This window comes from Eulemur rufifrons, chromosome 6 (genome assembly GCF_041146395.1).
Source record: "Eulemur rufifrons isolate Redbay chromosome 6, OSU_ERuf_1, whole genome shotgun sequence".
Taxonomy (NCBI): domain Eukaryota; kingdom Metazoa; phylum Chordata; class Mammalia; order Primates; family Lemuridae; genus Eulemur; species Eulemur rufifrons.
The window spans coordinates 64928853-64944267 of record NC_090988.1 but is presented as its reverse complement, the minus strand read 5'-3'; the positions used below and the strand labels follow the sequence as shown (position 1 = coordinate 64944267).

The 15415-nt window shown below is 43.7% G+C and overlaps 1 protein-coding gene across 1 annotated transcript; it reads left to right on the top strand.

Moving 5' to 3' along the window:
- Window positions 1-1262: 1262 nt before the first annotated feature.
- LOC138384258 (calcitonin gene-related peptide 2-like) lies at window positions 1263-4435 on the top strand. Its single transcript, XM_069469635.1, has 3 exons — window positions 1263-1348; window positions 2118-2255; window positions 4276-4435. Exons 1-3 carry the CDS (start codon window positions 1263-1265, stop codon window positions 4433-4435), a joined length of 384 nt encoding a protein of 127 aa, XP_069325736.1.
- The last annotated feature ends 10980 nt before the right edge of the window (window positions 4436-15415 follow it).

The following is a 15415-nucleotide window of genomic DNA, read 5'->3' as shown; positions in this document are numbered from 1 at the left end:
GGGGCACGGGACCCCTCTCCCATTGGATGCTTGGTGCTCAGGGATCCCTCCCAACCCACAGCAGGGGAATAAGAGCAGCCACTGGCTCTGGGAGACATCAGAGTCACTGCCCAGACCAAGAGTCCTGCTGCTTCCACAAGACTCTCCTGAAGCACAACACCGCTGCTGCTGTCCCTGCTCCAAGTCACTGTCCACCAGGTGAGTCCTGAGAGTCCTGCTCAGGTGTGTCATTCTAATTTTTTCTCCTCCCTCCCTCTCTCTCCATTAGTCTCTCTTAGTTTATCTCCCTGCCACTCTCAGTCTCTCTGTCCACTTTTGTCTCAATCTCTTGTAGCCTCTGTTACTCAGCAATTCATACCAGGCTTCTGCCCCAGTCTCCTTCTGTTCTGGGAGCTCCTTGCTCCGATCTTCTTGTGCCGCTTTGGACTTCAGTCTCACTGTCTCCTCCTGCACACAAGCTTAGGCCAATCTCCCCACACTGGGACTTCCTAGGCACCATGCAGGGAACAGAACTCAGGAGTTGCTTTCCACAGACAGTGCATCCAGGGATCGGGTCTGGAGCCTACCGGTCCCTGGGTATTTGGTTCAGAACCTGAGCCAGCGTGAATGGGTGGTAAATGGGCACAACGACCCAGGGGCAGGCAGCTCTAAACTGCAAGCCCCAGTCGCTGAGTCTGGGAGCACAGAGAGAAGTCTGGGATCCCAACTTAAGACTCTATTAAGCTTGGTTCTTGCAGGGGACTGAGTTGCCAGAGGGCAGAGCACCTGAGCACTAAAATTGGTTCTTCTGTTTCTCAGAGATTCCCAAGGAGAGATATTCCCTCTCTACATATCCCTTCTCTCCCCCACCCAGGTGTGTGCAATAGCCCTGAGGAGGACAGCTCTGGGTTTCCTTATGAGAGCAGCTGATGTGATAGGGAGAAACCAGAGTGTCCTCAACAGAGACCTGGCTAAGGGGTGTGTGTGTGTGTGTGTGTGCGCGCGGCTTTGGGATGGGACAGAGATGTCACCACCCAGCTGTCCTGCTAGGAACGCTGCTCCAGCTTTGCCAGACTACATGCTATAGGCCCACCAGACCTTCCAGCAGTCCACTTTGCTGATGAGGAAATAAAGATGAAGAGAAATGTAATGACCAGTCTGAAGCCACAAAACCAGGGAGATAGGGGCAGGGCAGAAACAGGACAAGAGTCCACATATGTGGGTTCACAGAACTTTGAACTGGTGCAGGCAGTGACATCATTCTTCCCTTGCAGAGGGGCATCATGGGCTTCCAGAAGTTCTCCCTCTGCCTGGCTCTCAGCACCTTGGTCCTGTACCAGGTGGGCAGCCTCCATGCAGTGCCATTCCGGTAAGACAACCTGAAGCCAGGAACACACTTCCCTCTCACTGCCCCTTGGATCAAACAATTCCTTGCATCCTAGTTTTGGTGTGCTGTGCTGAATGCTTAAAATCTAGGGCAGGGGGTGGCGGGGGGAGTTGAGGGGCAAGAGCAGGTATGTATGTCTGTATACACATATATAAATTTTTCTGATATAAAGGTGTGTAGCACACAATTTCTATATAGTAATAAGGTATACAATATTCTTTACTGTAAATTTCAAATAGCCCATTGAATCTTACAAGATGCTTTCATTGCTTTTTACCAAATTTGTATCTGTAGCTGAACATAATATATCCAATGCAGCCTTGACTTCAGAAATGAATTACATCTTAACTGACTACCTAGTTTACTATAAATTTGGTGTTATTAAATCTGATATGTGATCTGTTAATCTATTTGACACCCACATACAAATTTATTACACTGAAACCTTTTTCAGAATTTCATCATTTAATTTTTAATAATGGTTTCACTTAACACTCAGCTTGCAAGATTCCTGAAAATTTAAGCATCAACTTTCATGAGCCTGTTATGAACTGGCTCTAGCACACCACTGCTTGGAGACCACACCAGTGCCTGGCTCCTGTTGAGGACACTGACCTCCTGCCCTGTCACTGGGAGTTGGGTTGGCCACCTCTTCAAAGGAGGAGGCAAGGACCAGGAAGCCTGGCTGCATATCCTGGGGAGAGGGTGGGCAGGAGCTAACAGCCTCCATTGGGTTTGCTTTTCTCCCCAGGTCCACCCTGGATAGCATCCCAGAGCTGGCTAAGCTGAGTGAGGAGCAACTGTGCAACCTGCTGGCAGCACTGGCGCAGGACTATGTACAGATGAAGGCCGGTAATCCCGAGGAGGGGCTGGAGACAGAGGGCTCCAGGTAAGGCTCCCCAGACCACCCAGCACAGGGCCTTCTCTCCTCCACACACTCAGGAAGGCCTCGCCCAGGTAGGAGAGAACACACTGGTCAGGGTCCAGCAGGCTGTGGTTGTCCACCAGGACCTGGGGCCCAGCCGGTCTCAGGTCCCATGGGAGTCAGAGGTCCTGGTACAGCTGGAAGGACTGTGATTAGACACATTAAAAAAACTCCATTTCTGAAAGCTTTCAGGAAATGAAATGGGGAGATGTGGAATGGCTCACTGCAGGAATTGCCCTTGCAGTACTGGGGAGACCTCCTAGCATCACATGAGTTAAGACTGGTAAGGATGAAGTGGATAGACCTGGTGTATCTCAGGAGATTTTAGAAACTTGGCTCCACCTTGTTTATCTGCAGATGACATTCTTGCACATCTGCAAGGAGCCTACATCTCACATTTGCAAGGTGAAGATGAAGCCCTTCCAGGGGGTGGGGACAAGTAGAGCAGTGTCAGAGGTAGGTCTGGGTGTCTGGATGTGCAACATCCATGGAGATGTACATGTTGTCACCAAGCCAGGGTGGGTACCTTTCTGCAGGGCCCCTCCCTGTGCTGCCTGAGCCTGAGCAGAGGCCAGCCTGACCCCAGCCCTGCCTGGGCAGAGGCATGTGTTACACCTGCATCCACACCAAAAACCTCTCTGCCAAGCATGGTGGACTGAACAGCATATACAATGCCAGAAAAGGTCACCCTTCCCCACACTGCCCTGGCTCACTGAACCTCTGAGCCCTCCTGATGGAGGATGTGAGAGCTGCCCACCAGCCTGGTCCAATCTTCTGAGTGACTGTCCACAGAGCAGCCCTTGGTGCATGGTAATGTCTGGCATGTCTTTTCCCTGCAGCCTGGACAGTGCCAGATCTAAGGGGTGTAAAAATCTGAGTACATGCCTGCTCGAAAAGTACCTGGAGGACCTGATGAAGCATAACATGGTGGAAAAAACTGATACTGGTGCTGGATCACCTGGAAAGAAAAGGGATATGGCCATCAAGTTGGAGAGAGACCACAGCCCTCATGTTGGCATACCCCAGGATGCCAACTAAACTCCTCCCCCTCCTTTTTAATTTCCTTTCTGGCTTCCTTCCTCTAGCTTGATGCATGTGGTTCCTCTCTGGTTGCTCTTTGGGCTGTTATCAGTGGCTTTCCTTGTGGCAGAGGATGTCTAGAATCTCAGGTGGGAAGAGAAAGAGCAGGACTCGCAGGCTGAGAGACAATCAGCCAGGAAGAGATCAGAGAACAAGGGCAGCCCAGAGTCCCCCAAGGATTTCATAGCAGAGCTTCTATATCCTACTTACGAACGGGCTATTCATTTGGGAAATAAAGCTATTATTCTAAAAAGATCCAAGTTGTGGTGGTCATTGCTCTAGCCCATGACACAGGCTTCATGGTATCTAGGACCTGTACCTAGAAGTAGCCTTAACCCTATGGTAGCAGGACACAGAGTATATTGTGGATTGTCCCTGTGACCGAGCTCAAGCAGCAAGAACAGGGGTGCTAACAATCAGGTAAGCACCTCTGGGACTGGATGCTGCAAACTCCACTCTGCTCCTCTTCCAGGTAAGACTGGGGAACTTTTATTTTCCTAAGAGGGGGTATTTGGTGTCGGTGACTGGGGTATGGATTCTACAGTTCTCGTGAATGGGGTTGGGCATGGTGCCATAATTCACTGTGGTCTCAAAAACCTTTGTTAATTTTTAGTCTATTTATACAGGAAATATTGGACATTACAGCTCTTTCTTCAGTGGCCAGGCACCCAGAGTCACCTTTGGGTTTTCTGATGCCCTGGGGGAATGTCTATGGGGAGTGATGATAGCATTTTCCCTAATGGCCTTTTGACTTTCTGCTCGGATAATTGTGTTTGGGAGAAACACTTAAGGTTAATTGGTGCCTCTCAGAGCCTCAACTTTACCATGATGGTCCCATGGGGCAGGTTCCTCCCCCAGCCTCTCACTCACAGATCTTTGATTATTTCTTCATCCTGAAAATCAGCATCACCACCCAGAATAGAGCCTGCAACACTGCCACCTGTGTGACTCATCACCTGGCAAGCTTGCTGAGCAGATCAGGGGGTGTGGTGAAGAGCAACTTCATGCCCACCAATGTGGGTTCTAAAGCCTTTGGCTGGCGTCGCAGGGACCTTCAGGCCTGAGCAGATAAATGTCTCCAAGGAGGTGACCACCTTTGTACTATGGGATGGGAGCACAGATTACAGAGTATTGCATGGCTGTAGTTTATGCTCTGAGCACCCTTGGGCCCATATGGTTGAGAAAAATCCACAGGGGAAGGTACCCACACCAGTATCTGGACAGAGGACACTGAGATCCAATAGCTGAAACCCTAGAATTTAGATTCTCTCTATTTTCCAGTCTCTCCTTGTAACACTGAGATCATTAGACCAGGAAATATAGATGCTGTTTGTTTCAAAAGCTGTTCTTTACCATTGTAATTGTGATTATTCTAGCACTTGAGTTTGAAAGATACTAACAGTATACTTTTAGAGTATACATTACTAAGTCGTGTACCCCTGAATTAAGAGCATAGACTTGTGTTCAAAACTGTTTGCCCTCTACTAGCTACATGACTATGGACCAGTCACTTAACTCCTAGAGCCTCAGTTTCCCCATCAGTACATCGAGAGCTACAAAAGTACCCACCTCCTAGCAGTAATACAAAGAGCAAATGAGATAATATATATCAAGTGTCTGACAATTAATCAGTAACTTAACTCTAGCCCTTGTTTTGTTTTCCTCCTAGTTCAAATTGAAGCCAAATTCTACATCTTTTAACGTATAATGAAAGCAATTTGTAGGAGAGGCTTCATGGAAGGCATACATATTTACATCCTTCTTGATATTGAAAACTGTCGTTGTTTGTAAGGAACTAAAGCTAAATGAAAAATCAGCTCATTGTGATTACCTATTGTGTATCTTTTCCATATTTGACTCTATATCCAATAAATATGACAGCATGTCTCATGGCTTATCCTGTAGCGACTCTGGGCCCTATCAGCCATCCTGTTAACGTTGGCAGCTCTGTTAAACCTCAGGGGGACATGAAATCACTGCCTCTTGGGTGTCTGGGGACATATGGTAATGCTGTGCCTTGATGGAACTATTTATTCAAAGAAATGTCAATGCTGTCATTTGTGAACTTCATCAAAATTAAAAAGGTATTTTCAATACCCTTAAATGGAATCTCTGCTGCTGCTTTGCTGTTTTTCCCAGGAGAGCTTCAGGGGCCCATAAGCACTTTTCTGACCAGGCTAACACATGTGAAGCAAAGGCAACACACTTGGGATGGATCCTCACTGTCTTGTACCCTCAGTCTCTAGTGAAACATCCCTCATTGAAGTTAGAGCTTTGTGAGTGTCAAAGAAGACAATTCACATTTATTTTCAGAGTACCCTGGTCCCCAGCTCCAGAGGTTATCCGTGCACTTCTGCACTTAGGTTTGCCCTTTCCCCATCCCTGCCTGTCATCCCCATGAGAGCCCCTCCCTGTACCCCCTTGGCCTGCAAAGCGCTTTAGAAATGATGGCTCTGAGTTTAAAATGAGGATCACAGACTAGCCAACCTAGAAGGTCATTCCTGCCATCCAATCCAACTGGTGCATTCTGTGAGGGACACAGAGTTCTCTTGCTCAAGATCCAGCAATAACTTTACCAGAGACATTCATACACTTAACAAACATTCATACTTACTGAATTCCTGCTATATGCTAGGCCCTATTCTAGGCACTGGGAATAGAGCAATGAACTGAACAGCATGGACAAAACTCCCTGCACTCAAGCTTACATTCTAGCTGGAGGAGATGGAGATAACACATGCTGTGGAATCATAGACCCTCAGTATTGGAAGGAAGCTGGAATGTCAGATGGTCTGATGCCCTTTTCAATTTAGGAATTTCCCAGCAGCAACATCCCCAGCATCCTCTGAGACCGCCAGTGACAAGCTGCTGAGTACAACTCCCAAGTGACTGGGAAGCCAGGTTCACTGGTGGGCAGTCATTTAATTAGGTTACTTAGTTAGTTAGATAGTTATTTAGAAAAGTCAGCCTGTTCTACTCTTTGGCTCTAATTATTTTCTCAGGATCACATAGAAGTATGTCCCTTTGTCCCCTTCAATCTCTACTCAACACAATAGCTCCGCCATCACTGTAAAAGGTATTAAATAGATCAGACCACATCTCTCCAATGTTCAAAACACTCCAATGATTCTCTGTCTCACTGAGCAAACACCTGAGGCATTGCAGTGGCATACAAGGTCCAAGCTGATCTTCCCTTCCTCTCTTCTCACCACCATCCTTGTTACCTGCCTGGCCTCATCTACTCCTCATGCTCCCACACACTGGCCTGTGTGCTATTCCTCAACTTCTATCTCCCACATTCAGCCACTGAGAGTCTTTGCATGTGCTGGTACCTCTGTGAAGAACAGTCATCCTATGGCCCCATCTCCTCTTGATCTTTACCCAAATGTGAAGATAGCCTGGCCGCCTTTGCATAATTGCACCCCACCAACATACCCTAGCCCTCTTCTTTGTTAATTTTGTTCTTATTTTTGCTTACTTCTTACCTTCTACCATCCTATATATTTTGTATATTTGTTTGCTGTTTGTACCCTTTGCAGCCATAAATGTAAGGATCACACAGGCAGGGATAGGGCTACTTTGTTAATTGCCATGTCCGCAACATGGAGAACAGTGTGCCTGGCACGAGGTAGCACTCAATAAATATTTATTGAATGAATGAGGGAATTAATGAAGTTGTCTTCTTCCCTTTATGTTTGTGGTCAGCTCTCAGGTTTCCTCTGGCCCTGATTTCTTTAAGCTAAATTGTCCAAGGGCCTTAATCTTCAGCAATTACAGCACCTGGATAGTGAATCCCTCAACTGCCTGAAGACTTCAATGGCTACTAGTTTCTCAGTAGCTCAAGGCTTTCACTCAAAACTACTTCTTCAGCTTGGACACACTTCTAATCCCACCTTTCTCCTTCACTTGATTAATTGTGACCAACTCTTATTCTTCCTTTTCCCATACAATAAACAAAGCAGATAGGCAGAGTACTCTCTAGGTGTGACAACTGTGATGGGTAGGTAAGTTCAAATTAGGAGGGGAAATAGCAGGAAGACAGTTTTAGTCTTGGGTCCAGGGAAGCTTCATCAATAATAAAGCTAATACTGTACTGAATTGATACCAGAACCCTGTGGATATTTTTAAAATAACCCAGAACTCATAGAGTGAAAGAGTGTGATTCATTTGAACCCTCAAACAGAGCATAGGGTTCATTGGATCAGGAACTTTAGAATAGATCTAATACGTTCATAAGTCAATCAAAGTACAGCATAGAGAAACCATGATTTTGGTGTGGCTGCAGCATCGGTCTTTACTACTCAATAAGCCATCACAGAAAAATTATGTCTTTTGGTGCTAATTAAGACTCATCCCAAACAATCAGAGGCTCAGTATATGTGCTGTGGCTGATTGAATCATTGCTCCCAATGCTTCACTATACTATAGCAGTATTATATACTTTCACCAGTGCCATGGCTTCACGGGTGGGTAAAGTTGACTTCTCCATTTCTTGACTCTTGGCTCAGCCATGTTTTGGCTAATGGGACATTGATAGACATGGTGCAAGTGGAGGCTTGAAATATGTTTATGTGGTTGGGTTTGGGGCTCTTGTGCTTCTGCCACTGTCATGAAAACAATATGCCCCACGTGTCTGCCTTAGTCCATTTTGCATTGCTATTACAAAATACCACACACTGGGTCATTTATAAGGAAAAGAAGTCTATTTCTTATAGGTCTGGGGACTGGGAAGTCCAAGGGTGTGGTAGTGGCATCTGGTCAGGGCCTTCTTGCTACATAACATGGCTGAGGACATCACACGGTGAGAAGGCAAGAGCATGTATTTCAGCTCTGGTCTCTCTTCCTCTTCTTGTAGTCATCAGTCCTGTCATAGAAGCTCCACCTTGATGACCTCATCTAATCATAATTACCTGGATCCATGCCCAACCAACACTGGCTGAGATCAATCTCATCCAAACTAACCCACAAAACCCATGAGCAAGAAAAATAAATATTCATTATTGTAAGCCACTGAAATTGAGGTCGCTTACATGTAGTGTTATTGTGGCAATGGTTAAGTGATTCATACCATTTGGGGGTGTTATGGGTTGAACTGTATCCTCCCAACATTTGTATGTTGAAGCCCTAACTCCCAGGGTTATGGTATTTGGAGATAGGGCTTTTAGGGAGGTAAAAGAGGTCACAAGGGTAGGGTCCTAGTCTCATAGCACTGGTGTTCTTTTAAGACTGGTGTTCTTTTAAGAAAGAGACACAAGAGCACCTGCTCTCTCTCTCCATGTGCATGAAAACAGAGAAGAGGCCAGGTGAGGACACAGTGAGAAGGCAGCCACCTGCAAGACAGGAAGGGAAGTCACACTAGACACCAATCTTGATTGCACCTTGACTTTGAACTTCCAGTCTCCAGAACTGTGAGAAAATTAATTTCTGTTATTTAAGCTCATTATTTTCTTTTACTTCTCAAGCCACTGTGGAATCCAGGTTGTGGACTTTTAACTCTTGAGTGATTTTACTTTGGTGGGTGTCTATTGCACTGCTCTGTTTATAATGCAGGTCTGAGTACTTCCTACATGGCAGGTCTGGTCTTCACAAATTCCATCACTAATTGATTGGGAAACTCTTTAATTCTCCCTCATACGTGAAGCTTAGCTTTGCTGGGTAAAGAATTCTAGGTTGGCCATTATTCTGTCTTAGAAGATTGAGGATAGGTGCCCAGTCCCTTCTGGCTTATATGGTTTCAGTGGAGAAGTCTGCAGTTAGTCTGATAGGTTTTCCTTTGTAGGTTATCTGCTATTTTTCTCTTACTGCTCAAAGGGTTGCTTCTTTAGTGTCTACTTTGGCCAGCCTGATAACTATGTGATGTGGTGATTGCCTTTCTTATTGAGTCTCCCAGGAATTCTGTGTGCTTCTTGTACCTGGATATCTAGATTTCTGGCTAGGCCAGGCATATCTTCCTCCAGTATACCAAGAAATATTTTCCAGCCCTTGTATATTTTCTTTCTCTCTCTGGGATGCCTATAATTATTAGATTTCGTTTCTGTACATAATCCCACATTTCTTTTATAATCTGTTCTTTTCTCTTCCTTCTGTCTTCTTCTCTTCATCCAATTTGTTTAGCAGATAGACATTATCTTCAAGTTCTGAGATTCTTCCCTCTGTGTGATCCATTCTTAATCATTTCATTTAAATTGGAATCCACTGTCGAGTGTCCAATAATTTCTTCTGGGGATGCCTTTACTTCCTGATGTTTCATGTTTCCTGAGTTCTTTCACTGATTCTTTCTCATGAAGATATTTGGTCAAGAACCAGGGGTGCTAGGACTGGTTTATGGCTCTATTTCCAAGTCCCCAAAGGGGTGTTCTTTGACACTGCTGGGAAGAGATGCCCTGGTCCTATATTGTCCTTAGAGGTATTTTAGCCAATTGGGTTACCTCTGACCTATTTTCTTCACCTCTTGCCAATGGAGATTAGTGAGCCTGGTCTCCCAGCTTGAGTTCACAGGTGGTAGGTTGCACTTGTGTATGACTCCCCTGCGTTCTAATACCTTGAGATGGAAGGCACTGTGTTAAGCTTCCACTTTAAGTAGTCCAAACAACAGCAATTACAGTCCACTGCAAGTACAGACTGCTACCTGAAAATCAAAATACTAGAGTTTTTGCTATAACTGCCCAGCCAGAAACCACAGTTCTCAGACTCTCTTACCACCAGGTGAGGCCATATGACTAATTACCAGTAGAAAGTCAGCAAAACACTCACAACTTTCACATCCTTTGTTTAAAATTAAATTCTTGCTCTGTACTTTCTCTTTTCCCTTTCCCACTGACTGGAAGATGAGTGTAACAATGTCCTAGCTTCAACCATGTGGATGAGGGCAAGACTCTGGGAGATGGCAAAGCAACATGAAGAAACAAAACTCTACTATTTTGATTTTCAGCTAGCAGTCTATACTTGTAGTGCACTGCAGTTGCTGTTATTTGGACTACTTATAGAGAATTTAAGGGAAAAAATTAGTCTCTGCTTTTTGCCTCCATGGTAAACAATTGAATTTGCACATAGTACCTTCAGTTAGGGGGAGAACTATGAAAGACCAACCGGCCTGAATGTGTCACCTGTTGTTTTTTTTTTTTTTTTTTTTTTTTTTTTTTTTTTTTTGAGACAGAGTCTCACTCTGTTGCCCGGGCTAGAGTGAGTGCCGTGGCGTTAGCCTAGCTCACAGCAACCTCAAACTCCTGAGCTCAAGCGATCCTCCTGTCTCAGCCTCCCAAGTAGCTGGGACTACAGGCATGCACCACCATGCCCGGCTAATTTTTTTTCTATATATATTTTTAGCTGTCCATATAATTTCTTTCTATTTTTAGTAGAGATGGGGTCTCGCTCTTGCTCAGGCTGGTCTCGAACTTCTGAGCTCAAACGATCCGCCCACCTCGGCCTCCCAGAGTGCTAGGATTACAGGCGTGAGCCACCGCGCCCGGCCTATTGTTATGTGAGAAATAAATTCTATCTTACTTGAGCCACTGTATTCCTGTATCTTGTTAACATTACTTTAGCCTTTATTGTAACTAATAGAACAACTGTTTCTTGGTTTTATTTCCCTAAATTTTTCTGATTCATGTTTTATCTCTAACAAAATACTGTAGGCTTTCCCTTTTTATCAGGTTTTCCATAATTCTATACAGACTATATTGATTCTACATGTAAAGTATGGGGAAGTATGTTTTTTAATTCCATCCCAAATCTAGCTTATATTAGTTACATAATTTACCTGTGTCAGTTACAATAACTAGAGAAAGCCCTGAGTCCAGATAAAAGTAACTTTAGTGAATTCATTTAATAGAAATTTACTAAGTGCAAAGTTAATAACTTAGTGCTACAGTGCTCTCTACAACACTAAGGGTAAGGTATACAGAAGAGGGAGAAGACATAGTCCTTAGGCTTAACAAACTCTGAATTTAAGGAGGAAGGTAACTGTATACCTAACGAAAATACAATGTAAAGACATTTTAACACTAATATTTGTTAAACACTATAAAATATTTTTAAGAGAACATTCCATCCAGGGGACATTCCATTCCAGGAGGGGCAGAGGAAGAAAGTCACCTGAGATAGTCCAAGCCACTATTATCTTTCACTTAGATAACTGGATCTTCCTGCTTCCACTCTAGCTACTCCCTGCCCATAGCCCATAAACAAACTAGAATAATCTTTTTAAAAAATAAATGATATCATAAAATTGTCTCATGACTTCTCATTAGAATGCAATTAGAACGAAATGCAAATGTTAAGATTTACAAGGCCCTACGTGATCCATGCTCTTCTTATCTCTTCTCCCACTCTCCAGCCACCCAGTTTTATTTCTAACCCCCAAGCATGCCAAGCTCTTTCCTACCACAGGGACTTTGCCTTCGCTAGCTCTTCTGCCTAGAATGTGCTTCCCCCAACATGACCACCTCCTTTTTAACACTGATGTGCCAGTTGAAATGTCACCTCTTCAGAGAGGCTTTCCCTGACCACTGTACCTAAAGCACCTCCTCCACCTCCACCACCCAAGGCCCTTGTATCCCTTTACTCTGTTTCATTTTCTTCATGCATCCAGTTAGAGAAGTTACTTCACTGTGCTTTCATTCTCTATTTCCCTCTGCTAAAATTTTTTTAAAGCTCCATGAGGGCAGGAAATTGATGGGTCTTGTTCATGGTACTAATCACAGTACCTAGAAAAAACACCCAGCACATTTGTTTGTGCTCAATAACTATTATTAAATACACCAGGCATGGTGGCGAAAGCCTGTGGTCCCAGCTACTCTGGAGGTGTGGCATAAGCATTACTTGAGCCCAGGAGTTCAAGTCCAGCCTGGGCAAAGGAGACCCTGTTGCTGAAAAATATAGGTACATATTTTTTCTTTATTTAACTGTATATATTTAAATATATATATACATTTAAATAAAGAAAAATGGCATGTAAGCTGGATTGTTAGGAGTTGAGACCAGAGTTTGTCAAGAGGAACAAAGAGAGATGGGAAAAAGGAAATCAAACACATTCCATCTTGCCCAGACCTTCGATATTTATAGATTTGTAGTTGAATCCTATAGACTATTATAGTTGGAAGCTTTCCTAAATATTTTATCTAATTTTTGTCATTTTGAGCATGAATATACTTTAAAACATCCCCCGGCTTCTCTCAAACACTTCGCTTGGTATGTAAATCATCATCTAACCTATTCTGATTCAAGCAACTCCAAACAATTACACAATTTTCTCAGATTAATCCCAAACCAGTCTACCTGTTTACACACAGTAGTCTTAGTCCTGACACTAGAGGTTCTCATGAAGATAGGAAGTCTAATCCTATTTCAGGTGTCGGCCTTTCAAACATTTAAAAACATCTCTGCTATCCTCCTAAAAGTAATAAAAAATAGGTAACATTTATCGACACTGTCTACTAGGCTCTGGGCTCAATATGTGAATCACTCATTTACTCCTCCCAACTACTGAGTGACAAACTTATGACTGTGCCTGTTTTGGAAACGAGAAAACTGAGGCCTGTATTGGGTAACCTTCCTAGGATCATCAAGCTAGAAAGTGCTACAGCAAGAATTCAAATGTGGGTCTTCCAAATGCAGAGCCTATATGTTAAAGGTAAGCCTCACTCTCTAAATCACTTCTGCTCTTTGGACTGTTTGTACTAGGCCACTATGTGCAAATCTCTCAGACAACGATACTAAGGCACAGAACTTGACCCACTGCCTTCAACCGAATGATAAGGGGAATACTGATTCTCATGCATTTATAAAAAACAGGATATAATACAAGACTTAACAACAAATTAGAGGATAAGCAATGTAAATATTACCATTTCTCTGCAAATACTAGCCCATCTTTTCATTTTTATAACTAAAATTCCTTTGTTCAGCATGCATCCAAACTATCTGAAATAGTTACAATTTTCTGAATATACTCTTTATTTCAATACTCCTCTACCTTTGTTTACACGAACCTCTCTTTCTAAAAGTCCTTTCTTCCATTTCTGCAGAGATTAGTATCTTCTGTATCCTTTAAAAAAAATTGTGGGGCAGTGAATGAACTATAAGCTGTAAGAATCAGAACTAACCAAAAGCCCTGGCCCAGGGGCAATCAGTGAGATATTCTACTTGAAACCAGCCACAGTCTGAGAGGATAAAGACGCTGTACAAATTTCTGCCCAGAGACGGCTAGCACCCAGAGCAGTGCTTGACACATAGTAGCCAGTGAGCAAATACTTGATAGAAGAATAATAGTGGTGCAACCATTTGTTTTTGCTTGTTTGTTTTTGTTTGGGTTATTCATCATTACTGCTGCTTTGTTGGATTCTTGCTGGGTTTGGGTATCGAAGTCTGCGATCTGGAGCCAGAGCAGACTAGAGGGAGGAAAATTTAAAGTTCTCTTAGGGCAGTCTGGAGGGGATAGTTGAAGAAAAGTAGAATGGAGAGGAAACAACAGAAGCCCAAGAGCTCCTTGGGGTGAAGAGCAAGTGAGAAACCGTTCTTGGTAATTAGGTGATGGAGTGAAGGACCAAAAAAATTGAGAAAACAAAAATGCCTACTGTAAAAATTCAGCTTTTTCTTTTTTTATCTGGCTAGCAGTGATGTGACCCCGATATCTTTAATAAAATCAGGTGTAATTTTTTTCTGTATATTTAGATTGGAGTTTTTCTGTTTGTTTGTTTGTTTGTTTGTTTTTTGAGACAAGGTATTGCTCTGTTGCCTGGGCTACAATGCAGTGGCATCGTCATAGTTCACTGTAACCTCAAACTCCTGGGCTCAAGGGATCCTCCCGCCTCAGCCTCCTGAGTAGCCAGAACTACAAACCTGCACCACCATGCTCAGCTAATTTTTTCATTTTTCTATTCTTTGTAGAGACAGAATCTTACTCTTGCCCAGGCTGGTCTCGAGTTCCTGGACTCAAGCAATCCTCCTGTCTCGGTCTCCCAGAGTGCTAGGATTATAGGTGTGAGCCACTGCACCTGGCCTAGATTGGATATTTTTGAGAAAATCAAGGAAGAGGTTGAGTTTTATCTCAGAGTTCACATGAGGCAAGATCAAACACAGCACACACAAAAACTAGAGCCCATATTTTCCCACATTGACAATCATAAATGCCGTTGTAGGCTGAATGTTTGTGTCTCCCCAAGAGTCACATGTTGAAGCCCTGACTCCCAGTGTGGCAGTACTTGGAGGTGGGGCCTATAGAGGTAATTAGGTTTAAATGAGGTCATGAAGGTGAGACCACCATGATGATGGATGCTGATAAGTGTCCCTATAAGAAGAAGAAGAGACACCAGCACTCCTTCTCTCCTGGGGCACACAAAGAAGAGGTCATGTGGGCACACAGCGAGACGGCACTCACCTACAAGCCAAGAGAAAAGGCCTCAGAATGAAATCTACCTTGCTGGCACCCTGATCTTGGACTTCTAGGCTCCAGGACCATGAGAAATAAACTTCTATTGTTTGAGCCACCCAGTCTACGGTATTTTATTACACAACCCAAGCAGACTAAGATAAATGCCATCTGCGATAAGGTCACATACATTGTTATATCCACTTTACCTGAGTGATTTTAGCGGTATTTTCTGCTGGCCCATCTAGAATACCCAGATTAATTCTTAACCACTATTCTTTTGCATGATGACTCAGGGGAGGGTAGTCCTTAAATCCACCAATAAGTGACTGCAAGTCTCTTTAATGGCATCTTGGAAATCTTCTAAGAGGAAGCATAAATGCCCTGGGTTCATTGATAGGTCATAATTTCTAATTTGTCTCCAGGGTTTTTAAGACAAAGTATGTATTTATATTCAGATTGATGTTTCAGCATCTTTAACCCTGACTACATAGAGTTTGCAACAAGGTACAGGCTACTAAAATTCCTGTGGTGGATGTATTTCCTGAAAGCCTCTTTGAGCTCCCCACTCTCAGGGGCTTCACCTAGTAAATCATGGGCTCTATGAAATTCATACCCCCCGAAAAAAAACAGATCACAGTTAAATCTGTGGGAACCTGTGCTACAACACAAATGT

Excerpts from the sequence above, each read along its gene's own strand:
- LOC138384258 (XM_069469635.1), top strand. The coding sequence starts at position 1,263 with ATGGGCTTCCAGAAGTTCTCCCTCTGCCTGGCTCTCAGCACCTTGGTC. Across the intron at positions 1,349-2,117 it reads CTCCATGCAGTGCCATTCCG|GTCCACCCTGGATAGCATCC; the intron begins GTAAGACAACCT and ends TTTTCTCCCCAG. Across the intron at positions 2,256-4,275 it reads CTGGAGACAGAGGGCTCCAG|CATCACCACCCAGAATAGAG; the intron begins GTAAGGCTCCCC and ends CCTGAAAATCAG.